Source organism: Dendronephthya gigantea, unplaced genomic scaffold, assembly GCF_004324835.1.
Source record: "Dendronephthya gigantea isolate DGI-Jeju-01 unplaced genomic scaffold, DenGig_1.0 000032F, whole genome shotgun sequence".
In the NCBI taxonomy this organism is placed as follows: Eukaryota; Metazoa; Cnidaria; class Anthozoa; order Malacalcyonacea; family Nephtheidae; genus Dendronephthya; species Dendronephthya gigantea.
The window spans coordinates 2173410-2194511 of record NW_021163042.1 but is presented as its reverse complement, the minus strand read 5'-3'; the positions used below and the strand labels follow the sequence as shown (position 1 = coordinate 2194511).

Below are 21102 nucleotides of genomic sequence, written 5' to 3'. Positions count from 1 at the left end.
ATGAAGGTAACCCCACAGAAAACGCCAACACTATCGAAATTACCATTCCCCTCAACACCAGCTTCTATTCAGACGATATATTCAAAAGCATATGAAGAAAGTTCAATGCCAACACCAACGAAGTTACCATTCCCCTCAACACCAACTTCTATTCAGACGATATATTCAAAAGCATATGAAGAGAGTTCAACGCCAGCACCATCGAAATTACCATTCCTCTCAACACCAACTTCTATTCAAACGATATATTCAAAAGCATATGAAAAGAGCTCGACAATTATACACAGTTCGCCGACAATCCTTGTTACACCATCAAGCACCACCATCACAACAGAAACTGGTGAAACCATTCTGCCACATCCCTGCGGCGATGTGACAGTTCCATCGGGTTATAACTACATGGAAACAACAATTGACCTTCTCGATAATTGGCCACAAGGTTTCAAAGCAGCAGCAAAGTTTACAACAACAACTGAAATTCGTGATGGTTGGAGCATTGAACTAGTAATGGATAAGGCCATATCATTGTTGACTACTTATGATGTGATACCAACACCGAACAACGGGGCGAGATTTACATTAAAAAACAAAGACTACATTAAACAATTGGAAAAAGGCAGGAGCGTAACGGTCGAATTTCTGGCAACAAAAGAGGATGAAAATGACAATGTGCCTTGTATGAGGGCGGTGCTGATGTGGGCAATAGAGAAACCTTGCCAAAAATTGGAATCTGTCAGTGGAAGAAATTTTGTTAATGGTAATGTAACCATCACAAATCAGTGGAATCAAGGGATATCAGGAAAAATAACAGTGGTGGTACCAACCACGACAAAAAATGGTTGGCAGATGCAGGTTTTGTTTGATGTTTCACTTACAATGACGTTCGATCAAGCAATATCGAGTCCTTCAACAGGTACACAGTTCACCCTGACACATGAAAGTTACAATAAAGTGCAACAAGCTGGAGCCATTTTAGAAATCACTTTCAATGGGGCGAAGGAAGAAACCAGTTCAACTGTTCTCTGTACCGATGCATTGTTCATTTACAATGACATATGTGATGTTCTCTGTACTGATGCATATGAAGAGAGTTCAATGCCAACACCATCGAAGTTACCATTCTCCTCAACACCAGCTTCTCTTCAGACGATATATTCAAAAGCATATGAAGAGAGTTCAATGCCAACACCATCGAAATTACCATTCCCCTCAACACCAGCTTCTCTTCAGACGATATATTCAAAAGCATATGAAGAGAGTTCAATGCCAACACCATCCAAGTTACCATTCCCCTCAACACCAGCTTCTCTTCATCAGACGATATATTCAAAAGCATATGAAGAGAGTTCAATGCCAACACCATCGAAATTACCATTCCCCTCAACACCAGCTTCTCTTCAAACGATATTTCAAAAGCATATGAAGAGAGTTCAACGCCAACACCATCGAAATTACCATTCCCCTCAACACCAGCTTCTCTTCAGACGATATATTCAAAAGCATATGAAGAGAGTTCAATGCCAACACCATCGAAATTACCATTCCCCTCAACACCAGCTTCTCTTCAAACGATATATTCAAAAGCATATGAAGAGAGTTCAACGCCAACACCATCGAAATTACCATTCCCCTCAACACCAACTTCTATTCAGACGATATATTCAAAAGCATATGACGAGACTTCAATGCCAACACCATCGAAGTTACCATTCCGCTCAACACCAGCTTCTTTTCAGACGATATATTCAAAAGCATATGTAGAGAGTTCAACGCCAACACCATCAAAATTACCATTCCCCTCAACACCAGTTTCTCTTCAGACGATATATTCAAAAGCATATGAAGAGAGTTCAACGCCAACACCATCGAAGTTACAATTCCCCTCAACACCAGCTTCTCTTCAGACGATACATTCAAAAGCATATGAAGAGAGTTCAACGCCTACACCATCGAAGTTACCATTCCCCTCAACACCAGCTTCTCTTCAGACGATATATTCAAAAGCATATGAAGAGAGTTCAATGCCAACACCATCGAAATTACCATTCTCCTCAACACCAGCTTCTCTTCAGACGATATATTCAAAAGCATATTTAGAGAGTTCAACGCCAACACCATCGAAATTACCATTCTCCTCAACACCAACTTCTCTTCAGACGATATATTCAAAAGCATATGAAGAGAGTTCAATGCCAACACCATCGAAATTACCATTCTCCTCAACACCAGCTTCTCTTCAGACGATATATTCAAAAGCATATGAAGAGAGTTCAATGCCAACACCATCGAAATTACCATTCTCCTCAACACCAGTTTCTCTTCAGACGATATATTCAAAAGCATTAGAGAGTTCAACGCCAACACCATCGAAATTACCATCCTCCTCAACACCAGCTTCTCTTCAGACGATATATTCAAAAGCATATGAAGAGAGTTCAGCGCCAACACCATCGAAGTTACCATTCTCCTCAACACCAACTTCTATTCAGACGATATATTCAAAAGCATATGAAGAGAGTTCAACGCCAACACCATCGAAATTACCATTCTCCTCAACACCAGCTTCTCTTCAGACGATATATTCAAAAGCATATTTAGAGAGTTCAACGCCAACACCATCGAAATTACCATTCTCCTCAACACCAGCTTCTCTTACGACGATATATTCAAAAGCATATGAAGAGAGTTCAATGCCAACACCATCGAAGTTACAATTCCCCACAACACCAGTTTCTCTTCAGACGATATATTCAAAAGCATATGAAGAGAGTTCAACGCCAACACCATCGAAGTTACCATTCCCCTCAACACCAACTTCTATTCAGACGATATATTCAAAAGCATATGAAGAGAGTTCAACGCCAACACCATCGAAATTACCATTCTCCTCAACACCAGCTTCTCTTCAGACGATATATTCAAAAGCATATGAAGAGAGTTCAACGCCAACACCATCGAAATTACCATTCCTCAACACCAGCTTCTCTTCAGACGATATATTCAAAAGCATATGAAGAGAGTTCAACGCCAACACCATCGAAATTACCATTCTCCTCAACACCAGCTTCTCTTCAGACGATATATTCAAAAGCATATGAGAGAGTTCAACGCCAACACCATCGAAATTACCATTCTCCTCAACACCAGCTTCTCTTCAGACGATATATTCAAAAGCATATGAAGAGAGTTCAACGCCAACACCATCGAAATTACCATTCTCCTCAACACCAGTTTCTCTTCAGACGATATATTCAAAAGCATATGAAGAGAGTTCAACGCCAACACCATCGAAGTTACAATTCCCCTCAACACCAGCTTCTCTTCAGACGATATATTCAAAAGCATATGAGAGGAGTTCAACGCCAACACCATCGAAGTTAACATTCCCCTCAACACCAGCTTCTCTTCAGACGATATATTCAAAAGCATATGAAGAGAGTTCAACGCCAACACCATCGAAATTACCATTCCCCTCAACACCAACTTCTATTCAGACGATATATTCAAAAGCATATGAAGAGAGTTCAGCGCCAACACCATCGAAATTACCATTCCCCTCAACATCAACTTCTATTCAGACGATATATTCAAAAGCATATGAAGAGAGTTCAATGCCAACACCATCAAAATTACCATTCTCCTCAACAGCAGCTTCACTTCAGACGATATCTTCAAAAGCATATGAAGAGAGTTCAACGCCAACACCATCGAAATTACCATTCTCCTCAACACCAGCTTCTCTTCAGACGATATATTCAAAAGCATATGAAGAGAGTTCAGCGCCAACACCATCGAAATTACCATTCTCCTCAACACCAGCTTCTCTTCAGACGATATATTCAAAAGCATATTTAGAGAGTTCAACGCCAACACCATCGAAATTACCATTCTCCTCAACACCAGCTTCTCTTACGACGATATATTCAAAAGCATATGAAGAGAGTTCAATGCCAACACCATCGAAGTTACAATTCCCCTCAACACCAGTTTCTCTTCAGACGATATATTCAAAAGCATATGAAGAGAGTTCAACGCCAACACCATCGAAGTTACAATTCCCCTCAACACCAGCTTCTCTTCAGACGATATATTCAAAAGCATATTTAGGGAGTTCAACGCCAACACCATCAAAATTACCATTCCCCTCAACACCAACTTCTATTCAGACGATATATTCAAAACCATATGAAGAGAGTTCAACGCCAGCACCATCAAAATTACCATTCCCCTCAACACCAACTTCTATTCAGACGATATATTCAAAAGCATATGAAGAGAGTTCAGCGCCAACACCATCGAAATTACCATTCCCTTCAACACCAACTTCTTTTCAGACGATATATTCAAAAGCATATGAAGAGAGCTCAACAATTATACACAGTTCGCCGACAATCCTTGTCACACCATCAAGCACCACCATCACAACAGAAACTGGTGAGACCATTCTGCCACATCCCTGCGGCGATGTGACTGTTCCATCGGGTTATAACTACATGGAAACAACAATTGATCTTCTCGATAATTGGCCACAAGGTTTTAAAGCAGCAGCAAAGTTTACAACAACAACTGAAATTCGTGATGGTTGGAGCATTGAACTAGTAATGGATAAGACCATATCATTGTTGACTACTTATGATGTTATACCAACACCGAACAACGGGGCGAGATTCACATTAAAAAACAAAGACTACATTAAACAATTGGAAAAAGGCAGGAACGTAACGGTCGAATTCCAGGCAACAAAAGAGAATGAAAATGACGATGTGCCTTGTATGAGGGCGGTGCTCATGTGGGCAATAGAAAAACCTTGCCAAAAATTGGAATCTGTCAGTGGAAGTAATTTTGTTAATGGTAATGTAACCATCACAAATCAGTGGAATCAAGGGATATCAGGAAAAATAACAGTGGTGGTACCAGCCACGACACAAAATGGTTGGCAGATGCAGGTTCTGTTTGATGTTTCACTTACAATGACGTTCGATCAAGCAATATCGACTCCTTCAACAGGTACACAGTTCACCCTGACAAATGAAAGTTACAATAAAGTGCAACAAGCTGGAGCTATTTTAGAAATCACCTTCAATGGGGCCAAGGAAGAAACCAGCTCAACTGTTCTCTGTACCGATGCATTGTTCATTTGGTCATAACACAACTACAGGACTATATATAGTTATTATGTATCATGTGGAGAAATATGCATACCAACCCACTGCGTGACCTATACTAGACTTCAGTATGTAAATCTAATGGTAATATTATATAATTATTAATTATCATGCACGATGTTTTAAACTGAATATATGCATAATAACAGAATGCTAGCGTACACCTTTTTTCTACAAAGGGCTAAATTATATGTATTTGTGTAACAAGCAGATGTAGGAATATAGTTCCAAACTAGTAATGCCCGATGGGCAATGGGGCAATTATTTAATATGTTTTTCGAAAGACATGGCTAATACGAACAATATACCAAATAATTAATATTAAGGAACAGTCTAATCGCTCAGTAAAAAAGTCTTTTCATTTAAATATATACAACGTATGTAACAATTGTTCTAATAAAAACAATAAAAACATAGTGTGCCTCTAAAATAGGAACTCGGCAAATGATTTATGCATAAATGTCTGAACATGTGATATTGAACCTTTTGGCAAATATTTATAATAACGAACGCGGCTTTAACAAATTAAAACACATATCAACGAATTATTTTGTGACACGATCGTGCTGTAATTTCCACACGCTTTGAATTTCTCCCGGATCTATAATAAGTGCAACCCCTTTCAGGAGAAGCTCTTGAGGAAGACCAGAGCATTTCAGTGGCAATTTAAAAGGACTATACTGACGAGACTAGAGAAGAGAAATATGAACTATGCTTTCATACTTATAGATTCGCACTACTTCTAAGACCCAAACACCTCAGGAGAGTTCATATGAAAGGGAATAAGGGAAAACGCATGTTTTGTATGGGGGAGGTGCCATAAATAAGAGACGCCTGATTGCCGGCTAAAAATAACCAGCAATTGATTAGGGAAGCCTGATTTGGCAAAGGAATTACATATTCCAATCTGATCGTGTCATACTTAGTTTCTTAATTTGTTGGATTAATGAGAAAAGAGACTGACCAATGTTAACTAAGAATCTGCCCAAGATCAACAGAATTAAATAGAGCCACGCAGGGGCATCTGCAAACTACTTACCCGATTTCGATACACTGGGCAATCATAAATATTTTCAGGCTCTTTTTTCCCGTCTCCAATATACACGGCTTTAACAAATACGTCAGGCATCCTTGACAGTATAGTGCTGAACGGAGGAAAATAAGTAGATGTTGAGACAGCAAAAAACTTGACAGAACATCTTAGTTCGAATAAAAGGATAGATATATGGAAAAGTGTTTAAAATTGTGAGAAATTATATTTCTGAAAGTATATTTCTGATCATCAAACATACACTAAGTAAAAACAAAATAATTATAGATTAATCAATACAAAGAACAAAAAAATTAGTTCGTACCTTGATGGAATAAGACCTGAATTGATTTCCCACAGTCCACCTTCTACGTATAGTCCAGTTAAGGTGATCCCTTCACCAGAGTCTTCACCACAGTCAGAGGAATTTTTGCCAACACAAGAAACAAGAGCAACCTGGATAATTTGGAATTACAAAACGGTCAGAGACACTAGCCATAATTTTCAACCAATGGATAATACAGTAAGGCCATACATGATATCATATGTTTCGTGATTAGAAAGCCTAGTCTGTGGACAGACGTTACTGAAGTCTACATGTAAATATAGGTATACTTATTCCCCTAGCTAAAGATGTTTGTGCTTACATTATTCTTGCATGGATGTATTTGCATACTATTGCATGTAATTGTATAGGGTTTGCAGATGATTGTAATCTTTCACACAAAAACACCAATCAGATTAGCTGAACCTTTACGGATACCAATTTTACTAAAATGATTGGCAATTTGGATTGAACATTGAATGCATCATGCGTCACTAAAGCATGTTTAAAGTTGAATCCAGAACGCCATGCATCTCATCGTCCATTTATACTGCATATATGAGATAAATTTTACTTCTGTCAATTATTTAAACCCAAATTAACTAACATCTTCCACAGAACATTCACAGCTCGTTGCTTTTTCATGTTTCAACGCGTTCACCAGGGCTGCTGGATTCACAAGCCCTCCAAGCCATATCTTATCAAGTGTACCACGTCTAAAAGTTAATTCTTGTTCTGGATTGGGTACATAGTGTTTGCCAATCCAGCTTTCCAGTTGCTTATGACATTGTTGAAATTCTACAATAGAATTACAGTGTAGTTGGGTGAGATATCTTTCAAAACTGCAAACTCATCCAATGTACTTCCCGATTCATCTCATAAACATAATGTATTATTACATCTGTACTCTTATATATACCTTCTAGCCAGGAATAAAGTGAATGTGATGCAGGCTGCCAGTTCACATGGAGCCAGCTACAAGGTACCAAACCATATTGCAATGGAATGGTGACAGCATTCATCGACGAAGGCACCGCATGCAACCCACGTAAAACACATTCTTCCAATGTATGCAAGGATTGACGGACATGACATAGAATTGTGTTAAACCATTCACATTCCTTAGAAAAGATCATACACACCACAGAAATAAGTCGAAAAAATATTTTTGTACTATTGAAGAAAGGTTTCAAGAAGAAAAATATTTTCTCTTGCATGCCTAGGATTTTTACAATTCTAATAGTTTCTTAGTCAATCACTTGCCTGTTGTAACGCACAGATCATTGTTTCCAGAGGAGGATTTTCTGGAGGATTTTCGTCGTGATTTGACACAACGCTGCTTGCTTCTGAGGCCAAAGACAAGGCACGCAACTGGGATAAAACTGTTGGCAACAGGATTATCGCTGGCGATTTCGTTGCATTGAGATTTAGAAGAGTGGGCAAGCGTTCTAAGCACGTATCTAAATTGCGACGTAAAGCCGTCATGTCGCTTAATTCGTGTACAAGCGGACCACGTGCGCCAGCTCTCAAAATACCCAGATCTCTTACGATTGTAAGGGCGCTAAAAGTGAAACAAAGATAAATAAAATATTATACCTCGCATAAGATCTTCCTGGAAAATTGAGATCGCGTTTTTGAAAAATCAATCGTAAAAGATTGTGTGCAGTATCGAGTAATTAAAGAGAACGTGAGGGTATAGTCGATCTTGGAAATCCAAAGACCATTTTACCTCCACAATCATGAAGTACTTCAGATCACTTACCAATACTCATCACTTTCCATCTTCACGCTACCGTCAGGTTGAACCGCGGTCAAAGCGAGATCTTTTGCGCCATCGATCTTTAGTTTTTCATTCAACCACTGTCCATAGTCACAAGGCTCAACGTTCATTGGCGGAAGTGGGAATGTCATTTCCCCAATTTTTAATAACGATTCCTCTTCTACCTCAAGTATTCGATTCATCAGGCAACGCCGATACTCGTGATCCTGTTGTTTACTCATCTTACCTCCATACGCCATCTAAAAATCATTTTTTTGTTTAGATCTTGAAAATGGCGCAAATTTATGCACCGCTGAAGTTTAAATAAAACGTTATCTATAAATATTGGCAGAGTCTCCATCAGAATGGCAGTTTATTATTTGTATCGTTTTATATCGATAATTGTAAATAAAAATTGGTTTAATGCTCACTTCAATGGCGGAAAAACAAAGATTGGTAATAGTTTTTGGATCAGCCATCTCCTCAGTAACACACAGCTGAGTGCAAAGCCTGATAGCATACTCTAAATCGTATACACCAAATGGATATTCCTTGATCATAGCTCGGGTTCCAAACTCTTGTCTGGCACATAAGATATTATGAAAGATACACAAACGAAAGATTGTTGTACGAACAAACAACGAACCACGCTTCACTTCGTCCCATGTTTCTGTGGAGATTCTCTATAGAAAAGGTTAAAAAAGACATCTATATCTATATACTATAACCATAATATCACACAATCCATGGGTATGTTAAAGAGTGACAAGAATGACAGAAACTGTGAAAGGGGAATTGCAGAATTTCACTGACTCACATTTAGTGACGTTACTATAGCCGAAACTAGATCATATTTCAAGTGTTCATCGAATGAACTCGTATCCTTCGCAACTTCACTTGTTTCCATTTGTACAAAGTCCCAAGCGAGTGGATGGGCAAGGTAAAGAAGTGATTCTGGCAATAATAGACTTGGTTTAGTTGTCATGAAAACACGCCATTGTCCAGGTGAAGATGACGCCTCTATAGAGAGAACAAGAGCACAAATCGGTCACATACGATGCATGCCGGGGAGTGTAAAAATAATATTACTTAAAATTGATGTAAGTAGCATTTTGAATACGTTATACAGTTGTATTCAACGAACCAATATTTTTACAGTACCTGCTTGAGAGCGTAATCGCTCCAAACGAACATAGAGTTGTCTTAGCCAGGCAGAACTTGCACAATGAATATTTTCTATGACAACCCAACTGTCAGAACGTACTGCTGTTGCAAGAGCGATGTCACTTGTATTTTCATGACCACTGGCAACAATTAAGTGCTGACAGGAAATATTCTCTTTCTAGAATAGTCGAATTTAATCAGATTTGTATGACGCATTTCGGATGGTCACATTAGACATGTTAATATTCTATGTATACGAATGTATACGCCCTATGTACGCCTATGTATGTACGCCCTGCTTCCCCAAAATCCGGCCTTTATAGCTCTTCAATTTAAGAGAATCATGTACCTCTGCAAGTTGAAGTATGGCTTTCGCCGGGGAATCCGTCGATGACTCGCGGAATGAATTATCAGGAAGAAGGACCAAAATGGGAATAGAGTGCTCGATTTGTTTCAATATCTCAGGAAGCGTGAGATAAATCTGCGCCTGTAGATTATCCAAAATTTCCCCAACATATTCCTTCATGGCTGAAGTAAGTCTGTCAGGACGTAGGCAACGCAGAATCAACAAACCATGAAAATCGGTCAGCGCATCTTCGGTGGGTTCGTCTTCATTGACCTTGTTCTCTTGATGATCTTGTTCTCTTTCTTCATCTTGTTCGACGCCAGGCACAGGTAAGGTTTCAGGACGATCGTGGTAATACCATTCTTGCCATTTGGGATTGCTAGCGACCTTTGTGCACAGTCCTTCCAGCGGACCAGATAAGGTGGACAAACTTAGCAAGCTCTGCCAGCGGTCAGATGGTACCCACGACGGGGTCAATAGGGTTGGATCAAAGTCAGCCAAAGAAAGATTGTCAGTGCCAATTAACTCTATAATGAAAGATGGAAGTGTCAACGTTACAAAGACAATGAGATATAGTTAATAATGAGAGTTCCATGTCTAATCTTAAGAATGCTTTCGAATGGGACAAATTATTGCTAATGCATTTAAGCAATACTATAACAGCTGAGATATTATTCATACATTACATATGAACGTGAGGAGTTCGTAACAATACTCCAGTTGTGCATCAGGAGCTGATAGAATTTTTCATGACTAGTGACAAATGTTTTGCGCTTGGTAATAATTGTGGGCGTTCATTGCGGTATTTACGAGATCCCGTATCAAATGATATAAATAATCTTAAACTTAACTAAAGGTGCTAATTGGGATCATTAATCCTACTGCTAATCCTCTAACGTAATTTCGGGAAGATACTAAAGTCCCTTGTAAATCGAGCCATTATACGTACCACCAGTGATCAGGAATTCCATTCGTTTGTCAAAATCATCATCATGTGTGGTGTGTTGGTAAATTACAGAGGATAATAGCGTACCAAATGTGAGTCGATGATGGCTGTATATACTCCTGGAAAAAATAAAAACAATATTGAATATTAGGAATTTAAATATTAGAAAACTGAAATAACAAGAAAATAAATTTATTTACAGATCCACTGAAATAAATTCTGCTAACGTAATTGTGAAAGCGTTACGGAAAGCAATTTCGTCACCTGAACAGACTCTCAAACACCCCCTTAGTGAGTTGATCAATGAGCTGACCAATGATGTCATCTGAAATTGTTTCGTATGTGATTCCAGGTGTGGGAAGCTCAACTTCGGGCGGTAAGATCACTGACGTATTTTGACCTTTTAGATTTTGGCTGTCATCTTTTCGAAATAAGAAATAAATAATAATAGCTTATATATGTAGTGTTATAGTTTGAGGGGGTTTGGATTCGAAAGCGCCCCTGAATTTATCCAACCAGAAAACTCACCGCCTATCCATTTCTGCTGAGTACTATTTCCTTCATCATCAACAACCTGAATCAAAATATCTCTCGACAAGGTGTCGTTTTCTTTCTCGCCCACAGATTCACTTGTATTAGCCTCGACCTCTGCCGATGGAATTACCTTACACAGAGCTATATCAAACAGCTTCAAGAAGTAGTCGATGGAAAAGCGATATTCATGTTGAACGGCTGACAATGAATTAATTGCATTAAATAAGACAGTGACGAGTTGCGACAATGGCACGTACTTCTGTTTCAGTTTGCCGACTTTATCAAGGTGCCGTACGGCGTTCTCAATACGTCGTGTTATCTAAGCGAAAAAAGCATGCAAGATGGAAAGAATATTACGAAATAATCGTTATCGTGACAATATCCCAATCGACGGTCATGTTGTATTTTCCAACCTTCATACAAACACGCTAGAAAGATTTTCAAAACTTAACTAACTTTTAAATTTAACCAACACGGACAGAATCAAAAGCATGGAAACATACCTGAGCCCTACACTGGACCATTTCGGCAATAAGGTCAGTCTCATCCCAAACGTTTGTGCCCTGATGATGACCCAACCTTGTTATTATCTTGCTGTCCAAGTCTTCCAAGATGACAAGATTTTCCATAAGAGCATTCATTGTCTTCTTACTTTCCTTTGATATCTCGGGTTGAACTCGTGACAATGACAAAGACAGTATCTCCTCTGCAAAGCTCTCGTCCTCCAAGGTGAAATTAACCAGTGATGTTATTGATGCTATTTCTGGCGTGAATGGCATCACATGGGAACTAGTTAAGATGTACAGTCTAAAATTTGGATGGCAGCTGAGTCGTCGTCCACCACAGTTAACAGACTGAAGATCTGAAAAGAAATAATGTGAAGTTAATTTGATTATAAAAGTATTGATAGTACTTCCTATTTCGCTATACACCAGGTCTACAGACTACGAGGTACAGTAGCTACCTAGGGTAAAATGTTACCAGCCTGGGCAAATAGTATTTTCATTTTTCATTTCTTCCTCATACTCACCATCACATACGCCATCTTTTGTGTTGGTGTTTATGCGATATATCAAAGGAAGGAATATTGAATCTACACTTTCATTCACGTTATGCAGTACCAAAACACTTCCTGATGTAATGGCTTTTTCGATGTTCATTAGTGATGCCAAATCACTAAAATATATAAGTTGTATAGAACGCAATGAGCCATGAGGGCGTGTTGATGCACAGAGTAGCAAAAAAATACACAAAAATATTAGGCGAAACTGTTACATCTCTCATACACCAACAAGATGGTGAGAGAATATTCGCTGTACAATGCTACCAGAAGCGAAGTGAAGTTAAGCGAGTATTTATACAGTGCATTTCTATCATACCTATCACCAACATCTATCTCGACGACTTTTTCGTGCTTTTCCATTCGCCGTACTAGTTCCAGACCTCTACCATTTGGATCAATTAAAAATGGCGGGCGCTGCCATGAGTTCATGCTGATGCTCGCATTCTCCATGACACGCATTCCCATGCCTAAATTCAACCATTGTCGTACTTGGTGGCCCCCAACAAGAGTTTTTATCAATGACAGTAGATAGGCGTCGTATTTGGGTGAACTTAATGATTGAAGTCCACTTGATGTACGCCTTGCCTTTTCCTTTACGACGACACCTTCTTCTTCCTGGTTGTCTGTCACCACTTGTTGTTCGTCACCAGTACTTCTTTGATCAGGTTCGGGTTCATGGGACTGTGACGTTTCTTCAGTAGATTTCAATGTGGGTCCTTCGTGACCTTCGACTTTTTCTTTATCACCTGAGTGGACTTCTCCATTTTCCTGGGGCTGCGACACATCGTCATGACGTTCTTCATGACTTACGACATTTTCGACACCACCCAAGTGGATTTCTTCACTCACATTCGACGTATTCTCTGCTTGATCCACTTCTCCTGCAATCTACAACAATGTAAAACAGATGTGCAGAAAATTTTATCGAATTATACCCGCTGCTCAGTGTCATAAATCCTTGACTAAAGGTGAAAACAATTTGAATGATAGAAATTAAAATAGGACGTCAATCTGCTATCCGTTTGTTGCACGCGAAAGTGCCTCGACACTGCACCTCGTGGGTCTTTCTACTGTGAAATATAATCATCATGGCCATTACACACTACGAACTAGTATAAAACAGAGCTTACCTCGCTGTCTGGGACTGTCATATTCTCAATGGAATCCGTGTCAATCACGGTGTGCGGAGCATCGTCCAACAAAAGTGGTACGCCACGTTCTTGTAAACATTCAGGCCAATAAATCGTCAACATCTTTCGTCTAAAAGCATGTTTGTATGGACCAAGGTACGTAGCGAAAGCTGAAGCCATGGAAACTGCACCGCCAATAGCTGCTTCACGATTGCTGATCGTTAGAAGAAACTGAGTCCATCTTTCCCGAGCATTTGATAGTACCTGAGAATATTAATAATTTTCGTTTCCGTTCCTCCGTGGAATATATATCATAACAATCTACTAGATGTAAACTCTAAACCTAAATCTAATCTTAACCCTAACCCGAAATCTATTCGATGACTCAATGCTAACCTAATTCCTTATAAATATGTTGAAAAGAGTAACTAATATTGAATTGTAAACATTAAACATATTAAGCAATAAAAGACGTCTACAGATCTCTGCTTTGTATTAGATATTGAATATTGAGGTATTTTAGTACATACCTTCTCGAAGTAACTAGCACGTTCCAACTGAAAGTTCAGTTTCTTGGTAAGTTTAAACTGACGACACTTATCTATAGAAGCTTCCTCATACGCTTTTGCCAGGGAACTAAGCCGTGTTTCCAGATCTTCCAGCTTGCTTTGTAAAATACTTAGTTTACCAGACGCTTCGTTTACGATTTTTGTTGTTTCTTCAACCTTCGTATGGAGTGGTTTCACTTTCGATATCATCATCTGGTGGTACCTTAGCAATGAATAAAGAACATACAGTTACTGTAGTACCACGATTCCACCATGCGTTTGTCTTCCAGGTACCTTGCTTAAAAGAAATGCTTAGGAGAGATACTACAAAACATGCTGGCGACACCCAGACTTCTCAATCGCTACTTAAATGCATGCATGATTCACTGACTCGTGAACAGTGGGAAAAGACGATAAATTTGTTCACTCCTGCTTGGTTAAAATGAAGCATTTAACGAGGGAAGGATTCAGGGGACAATTTTTCTCTCAAGGTTCAAGGACCAACCAAGGTATTCAAATGTTTGCTTACTTTGCGACACCAGAGACCCACTTGACCAGCATTACCAGCGCTGGGTTTTCAACTCTGTTGTTCATGTAAACATGATCGAAGTGTGGCTTGGCCAAATATGGATCAAGTATTTGTAACGAGCTCTCCGTTATATCCAAGTCGTCAAACGTAGCGAGATCATCGCAAAATCTAAACACGCAATCAGAACGAGTGCGATCAACTATGAGAAGATCTTTTGCTGAGGATAAGAGCAAAAAACATTCTATCGAGGGAGAAAATAGTCTTCGCCGAATTGAAAATATCCAAAAAATTTTTCGTGCGTGAACATAGTGAATTCTAAGGTCAACTACGCTTTAGTTACGGTTTACTAAAAATGTACAAATCAAGAATCCTCGTACAATCGCCCCCTGATCTATATAACTAATAATAAATCATTACCATAGCCAACACAAATTCTTACTCGGACCCTAATCAAACATAGCGTTTTAACAAATGAAGATAACAAACCGGTCCAAATTTGCCATTATTCGTTTTGCACCTTTGTTCCATGTCAGGTCTGACGTAGGAGATTTAACTGAAACCGGAAGAATATAACATAGTGTAGCATAATATTAATAACAATATAGTGAGATATAACTAACAGTAATGTGATGGTACATTAATACAGTAAACTGTGTTCAATCACTGAAGCGTTTTGATTTGAAAACTTACGTATTATAATTATAGTTGCTAGAATATCTTCAATTTCTGGATCAGGCTTTTGTATCGCCCTCAGCTCTCCTAGTGCCTTGATATCCAACACACGGAGCATACGCTTCACGTCAGATACCACAGCAGCTGCTTTGAACACTGAACGTTCATGAGCTTCCTTAAATTTAGGCAAAGCCTGAAAACAAAAGCACCATATACGTTTTGGAGATGCATCACAACAGAAGAAGATGTCATATCGAATCATGCAATCATCATTGGTTTCATGCAATCATCAATGATCATAAAATCATGCAATCATCAATGATCATATCGAATCATGCAATCATCATTAGTGGAACACACTAATCAATCATCTGGTTGAACAACATACGACACTGACACGGCACGTTGAATTTTTATGTTACGAGTAAAACTACTTTCTCACCTTTTGCAAATGAAATATCTTTTGACGCTGCCTAGTTATCAACTTAATCTGCTCTTCTGCAATCGCCTTGTCCTACATGAGGAGATGGAAAAAGGTTTACAGAGTTTGAAGAGTTTATACCTTTATTACTTCACAATTTTTGAATGAAAAAATTGTCAATTATTGCACATACCTGACCAATTTGGGATAAAAGCTGAAGATTACTCTGAAAGAAAGAGGTCTTATTAGGGAGAAATGTAACAGAAAGATTTATTTTAAAACCATCTCGCTCGATGGGAATATGTACCTGTTCGTCCAATAATATTTTCGTGTAAATTACAATACTGAATTAAATAAAATCTATAAAGTTTATAGTCCATCTTTCCAATCACAAAGCCGTTGGAAAAATACAATGCATTAAATCTTGTCCAATATAAAAAACTGGGAAGTCCCTAAAAAGCGTCTTACGATAAAACCAATCCCTATACCTCTTTTTTCTGTTCTAAAACAACTTTTTCATGTTCCAGTTGCCTTAGACGCTGACCAGCCAGTTCAGCAGCCTTGGATATATTTTCGAAAGCGGTCGCCATACGTTCGTATTCCTCACGAATAGAAGCGTATTGTTTCTTGAATAAATTCATAAATCTACACGAAAAGAGGTCACGTGAAGAAAAGGCAGCAGAAGCAAGCACTGTTTCATCAAGATATAAAAGTTCCACCAATCTATCATATCATTGTTCAATTTCGTGAAAATATATCCTTACCGCTCCACGAACTTCTCGAAAGTTGTATTTGTAATATGTCCATAGAAGCCGCTGGCGTCTTCACTAGGATCTTGCTCCCTCAACGATAAATGAATAGAGGCGAAGAGGTGTGCCATATTTTCTTTGCCAGCAATGTCAAATAACTCCATATCTAAAGGAATTTTAAAACTTTTAGAAGTGACGGAAGTAGCGATAATATGGAAGCTACTCAAGCTATTCAAAATGAAATGCCAGTGTGAACAGTGAACAACATTGTATGCATTGCATGTTAGACCTCGAACAAAGCTCTAAAATACTTTGACGTAGCTGATCGGTCTCGCACACCTCGGCCCCGTTGACCTTGCTTTAATTGCAGGTCACGGATTTCGCATTGCTTTTGGCACATGCTCTCAGAGGCGTGTAGTAGTATAGTATACTTGCCTCGTAAAAGATAACTTGCCCTGGATACCAAATTGTCTCTTGACCAATGAGGGAAAAACATAATAGAAATACTGTTGATTAATCCAGGGAAATCTCTGCATCTCTGTTGAAACTTTGATCCAGGTGATGAAACAGAGAGAATCATTCTTAAGTTTTCCTTAACAGTTCTGAAATTCAAAAAACATTTGAAGTAAATGGATTTAACTGAGCTAACATTATACAATTACATCCCTACGTTTGTACCAAATGACCTGTTGAACATAAAACAATGCCATTCTTTTTTGGTGCTGATTTTATCCATTTTATAAGTTCAATAAGACCCTCGTGAAATAAAGGAAATATAAGAATTATCCAGTGTTAGATGAGATCTAACTAAGCCTTACCTCAAAAAGAAGCTCCATGCAACATCCTTCGTGTATGTTAATCCAGCCTGGGTGACGTCTGATCTGACAGAATTTATTGCTGATATACGCTCTTCTTCGGAGAATAAATGTGCAATTGAAGAGGAAACGAGAAATTCACTTATATGAACCATCATGTCATCATTCACCAAATCATTTTCGCCCAGTAACAACAAAAGCTTTTCTCTCTAAAATAGATATCACGATAGAAATTTGAGTTGAATTAATATAATTTATCAAACTTTACCGATAAAACATGGAAAGACATTGCCACGAACGCACATCATTTCGATAATTACGTGACGCATAATCTGAGAGGTTTTCTGTTGAGAGTAAAATACGATGCATGCAGGGCAAAAAATTCTACCTTGACACCAGCTCTTCTGTATGCAGTAACGAGATAATTTCTGAAGTTTGACATGGTATATGCTGTTCCTCCGATATTGGATGCATTAATTTGACACAGTGAAAACCCGCAGAGGTGCGCGGCCAATTTTACGATACTTGATGTAGCACCAGGTGATCCTTCAGAGACAATCAGAGCATGACTACATTCATGAGGAGATTGTAACAACCGGACAAGACGACAGATTGCTTCGATTGTGTCCTAAACAAAGAGAAATTCGTTCAGACAGTGTAAGATAACCTCGGACATGACAGCAAGATTTACTTTGCTTTACAGCGAAATATATGACTTCACTTGAGCTCTTCGGGATCGTAAAATTTCCACTTTAAATTTGTCCTTCCGGGGGGATGGCCGACAGCCCAACTCTTGTATAAAAAATATACAAGAAAAAAAACTATAAAATAAGGTACTTGTAGTACTTACATCATGTAAAGCCAGCTTGATTTTTGGAAAATCTTTATTGTATTCGGTTATACCATGACTTAAGACTGTCTTGACCTTAGGAAATAAAATCAAGGTAAATATTAATCCATCATTGATCGTGTCTTCTAGACAGTCAAACTTCCTTTTCTACTTTTTGTTTCCATTGTTAAAATAAAGAGCTGGTCCATACGTTAAATTTACTACTTAACAAAATATTTTGGAATTCTCAGGAAAAATTGCCTAATCTCAGAAAGATTCAGTTTATATCAAATAACAAACCTTTTTAACATCGTACAGCGGTCGATAAGCAAGTTGAACGTTCTCATCACTAACACCAGTAGTGCTCTCCCCAGGCCCAGCCACACCACGCTCTTCTACTTCCACCAAGTTAGTAAACAATACATTTTCACTCAGCATGACTTTAACCTAAAGGTTTGGGTCGTTTAAAATTAGGCATTACCAAACTTGAATGTGTTTTGATTCTCACACGCCATTTTTATACCTGATCAGACGTTGAAAACTCTTTTTTGACTGTATTTATAAGCGTTTGTTGATATCGCTCACGATCCACAGAATCGACCAACCGTCTGTTATAAACCCAGTCACATTCATGTCTCCATAGCAACAACATATCTTTGATTGTGCAGCCATGCCGAAGAGAAAGACACAAATTTCTACAAATAGAAGATATAACATAAACGTTCATCTAGCTCTAAAATTTATTTGCACAATACAATACGTAAATGACCAACTATATTGGTATCCATATATAAGTGATATAGAAATGATGCTGGAATGAACCCCTTCCCCCCTCTCCCTCTAAATAAATGTGATGCCTTCACACCACCGAATATACAGTATAGCTGGGAGTCGACTCATGCAGAAATACATGTCATAAAGTAAACCAGTATACGGTAACGAGAGGGAGCAGAGAATTCTTTATTCGTTGTGACATTGCTAAATTTGTTTAAGAACAGTACGAAAGGTAATTGTGGAACATACCTGAACACCATTGTCAGGTCACTCAGAGTAAACACATAATGACATCGTTGAGCAGTCGGTAGATACATAACCCTTAATTCGTTTTGTAACTCTATCGTAGTTCGGACAATCTTGGACAACAGGTTTTTAAATGCATTATCGGTACTAATAGGCACATCATCGGTTACGTAGTCTATACTTCCTGTAGATATATTGTCGATTAACACCTGAGCGACGCTAGCTACTGACGACATTTGCCTGGATACTAGAAAATGCGTTTTCAACAAGCAGCTAAAAATTCTCTCGAGGGCATTCACACTGAAAATAAACATTACAGCAATAACCATGTAAGCAATGATAATATGGAGCGTAGATAATTACGTCATTAATACCTTTTTTCGCTAGAGAGCCTCTAGCTCTTTCGAGAGTATAAAAGAGGGAAGGCAATTGGCTGATTTGAAGGAGCGAGAGTATCAGGATAAATGACGACGCATTCATGGAAGGGATGTAATAAAAGATAATGCAACAATGCACCACAGATTGTTCCCATACCTGGGATATGGAACGTGAAACAAAGAAAAATGCCTGAGTAAGCGATTTCCGATCTTGGGGACTGTAGTTGATATTTGTGGGTTGTAGGTAGTAATATAGGTTACATCTTGTACTTCACGCCATTGGTACGTATCTGGATCAAACACACCGCCATGATCAATCAGTTGTCGGATAAGTTCCGTCGAGGACTGAATACCAAAGTCATTTGCCTGGACATTAAAAAAATCAACGTGAAAGACGCTACAAGATCGGAAAGATTTAAAATATTAAATAGCAACACTTTTATATACAGTTTCACCCTGGGGAACTTTCTCGACGTATTACCCACGACGCACTAACCTCGACGCAATACTGTCACGCACGATGCAATGCTCTCACCTTGCTTAAGTTAAGATCGTCCACCAAACATATCAACTTCTTATTCCCCTTGGGAATATATGTTCTGCCATGCTTCCATTCCAAACAATTATCGATGTTGCGCCATAGTGTCCTCGATGAAGTGAATCTATTACAGTATACGCTTAGGGAGTGAAACTCAGCTACGTCATCATCCTGGTTGTACAATTTATCTCGAACAATTGATGTTTTACCACAACCTTGCTCACCAATAAACATTACTGGCCTGCCTGCTTCACTCAATAGACCAACTAAATGAGAGAAAGCCTATAAAAACCACAAAAGATAATGTTTATAATACTCGAGTTTAGCACTGAATGCATCTAAATATATTTTTGAAAACCTAATTAGGGCATATATAAGGCAGTTCTGGTTGTTAATTGTTCCGCCAATTCTGATAAAAATCATTATTTAAATATATCTGAAATTTGTGTCTATTTGTTTATCAATTACTTCGAAACCGGGAAAGAGTACTTACACTGTATATAGGTTGGAGGAAAACATACCTCATTATAAACAGTATGAACGTAGGCATTATGTGGTATGCCTTCTCCAGGCGGCATTGCGTACGGTTGTATTGCTTCGTTCCAACAGCAAAATTCGTGAGTATCGGGAGAGACAAAGTAATCCCAAACCTTAGTAAATAATAATAAGAAACAAAATTAACGGGTCCACTGCTATTTCTAGTGGATTCCACTTTTTTCGGTATCCGTAACTTCATCATCGGAATCCTTTTGCCTGGAATGATTACGACATACAATCGTATCGTGCTTTATATACGCCCTTCCCAACCCCCGGGATGTGAGGGGACCCCGGATGTGTAAACAAACCTCCTTATTTCCTGGAAGCACTAAGAAATCTTTCCATTGATTTTTCCACCATTGACTGAAATGGACGCGATGACTTTCTTTCAAAGATCCTCCAAAAGCCCAGATGGCAGCGAAATTGAAATGATTTTCGTATTCAACTGGCATGAGGTCTGAATGATGGGAAACTGAGGCCTAAAATAATGACAATTTAAGATTATCTACGTATATAAAGGCCCGTTTACATTTTGCTGCGATTTTGGATGCGAGTTTCGTCTTGTGTATATCTGCGATAAGAAACCCTCTCAACGTTTCGACAAA

General features: G+C 38.6%; 2 protein-coding genes across 2 annotated transcripts in view; one reads left to right on the top strand and one right to left on the bottom strand.

Annotated features, from left to right (window-relative positions):
• On the top strand, nt 1-5147 carry LOC114524980 (flocculation protein FLO11-like). The gene is made up of 3 exons (XM_028546238.1): nt 1-1280; nt 1391-2937; nt 3148-5147. The coding sequence occupies exons 1-3, from the start codon at nt 1-3 to the stop codon at nt 5145-5147; spliced, it is 4827 nt and encodes a 1608-aa protein (XP_028402039.1).
• A 371-nt stretch (nt 5148-5518) lies between these two features.
• LOC114524828 (dynein beta chain, ciliary-like) overlaps nt 5519-21102 on the bottom strand; it is a 36935-nt gene continuing 21351 nt past the window's right edge. Inside the window, exons 49-85 of the mRNA XM_028546023.1 lie at nt 20806-20976; nt 20482-20610; nt 19958-20242; nt 19580-19788; nt 19049-19345; nt 18549-18720; nt 18326-18472; nt 18047-18121; nt 17585-17824; nt 17200-17405; nt 16817-16983; nt 16397-16547; nt 16121-16277; nt 15826-15858; nt 15654-15725; nt 15230-15404; nt 15026-15092; nt 14540-14707; nt 13993-14233; nt 13463-13726; nt 12649-13220; nt 12300-12445; nt 11773-12131; nt 11264-11588; nt 11000-11156; nt 10739-10854; nt 9793-10316; nt 9441-9621; nt 9097-9299; nt 8711-8962; nt 8283-8539; nt 7784-8081; nt 7440-7641; nt 7128-7318; nt 6521-6651; nt 6205-6310; nt 5519-5854 (exon numbers count right to left, since the gene is read on the bottom strand). Of these exons, the coding sequence (XP_028401824.1) occupies nt 5711-5854; nt 6205-6310; nt 6521-6651; nt 7128-7318; nt 7440-7641; nt 7784-8081; nt 8283-8539; nt 8711-8962; nt 9097-9299; nt 9441-9621; nt 9793-10316; nt 10739-10854; nt 11000-11156; nt 11264-11588; nt 11773-12131; nt 12300-12445; nt 12649-13220; nt 13463-13726; nt 13993-14233; nt 14540-14707; nt 15026-15092; nt 15230-15404; nt 15654-15725; nt 15826-15858; nt 16121-16277; nt 16397-16547; nt 16817-16983; nt 17200-17405; nt 17585-17824; nt 18047-18121; nt 18326-18472; nt 18549-18720; nt 19049-19345; nt 19580-19788; nt 19958-20242; nt 20482-20610; nt 20806-20976 (7590 nt within the window). The 3' untranslated portion in view covers nt 5519-5710. The remainder of the gene's footprint in view (nt 5855-6204; nt 6311-6520; nt 6652-7127; nt 7319-7439; nt 7642-7783; nt 8082-8282; nt 8540-8710; nt 8963-9096; nt 9300-9440; nt 9622-9792; nt 10317-10738; nt 10855-10999; nt 11157-11263; nt 11589-11772; nt 12132-12299; nt 12446-12648; nt 13221-13462; nt 13727-13992; nt 14234-14539; nt 14708-15025; nt 15093-15229; nt 15405-15653; nt 15726-15825; nt 15859-16120; nt 16278-16396; nt 16548-16816; nt 16984-17199; nt 17406-17584; nt 17825-18046; nt 18122-18325; nt 18473-18548; nt 18721-19048; nt 19346-19579; nt 19789-19957; nt 20243-20481; nt 20611-20805; nt 20977-21102) is intronic.

Bases quoted from the DNA above. Each gene is read 5' to 3' on its own strand.
- LOC114524980 (XM_028546238.1), top strand. From the start codon at position 1: ATGAAGGTAACCCCACAGAAAACGCCAACACTATCGAAATTACCATTC. The intron at 1,281-1,390 runs GTTACCATTCCC...CCTCAACACCAG, and splicing joins TCAATGCCAACACCATCCAA to CTTCTCTTCAAACGATATTT. The intron at 2,938-3,147 runs GTTCAACGCCAA...CCTCAACACCAG, and splicing joins TTCAAAAGCATATGAAGAGA to CTTCTCTTCAGACGATATAT.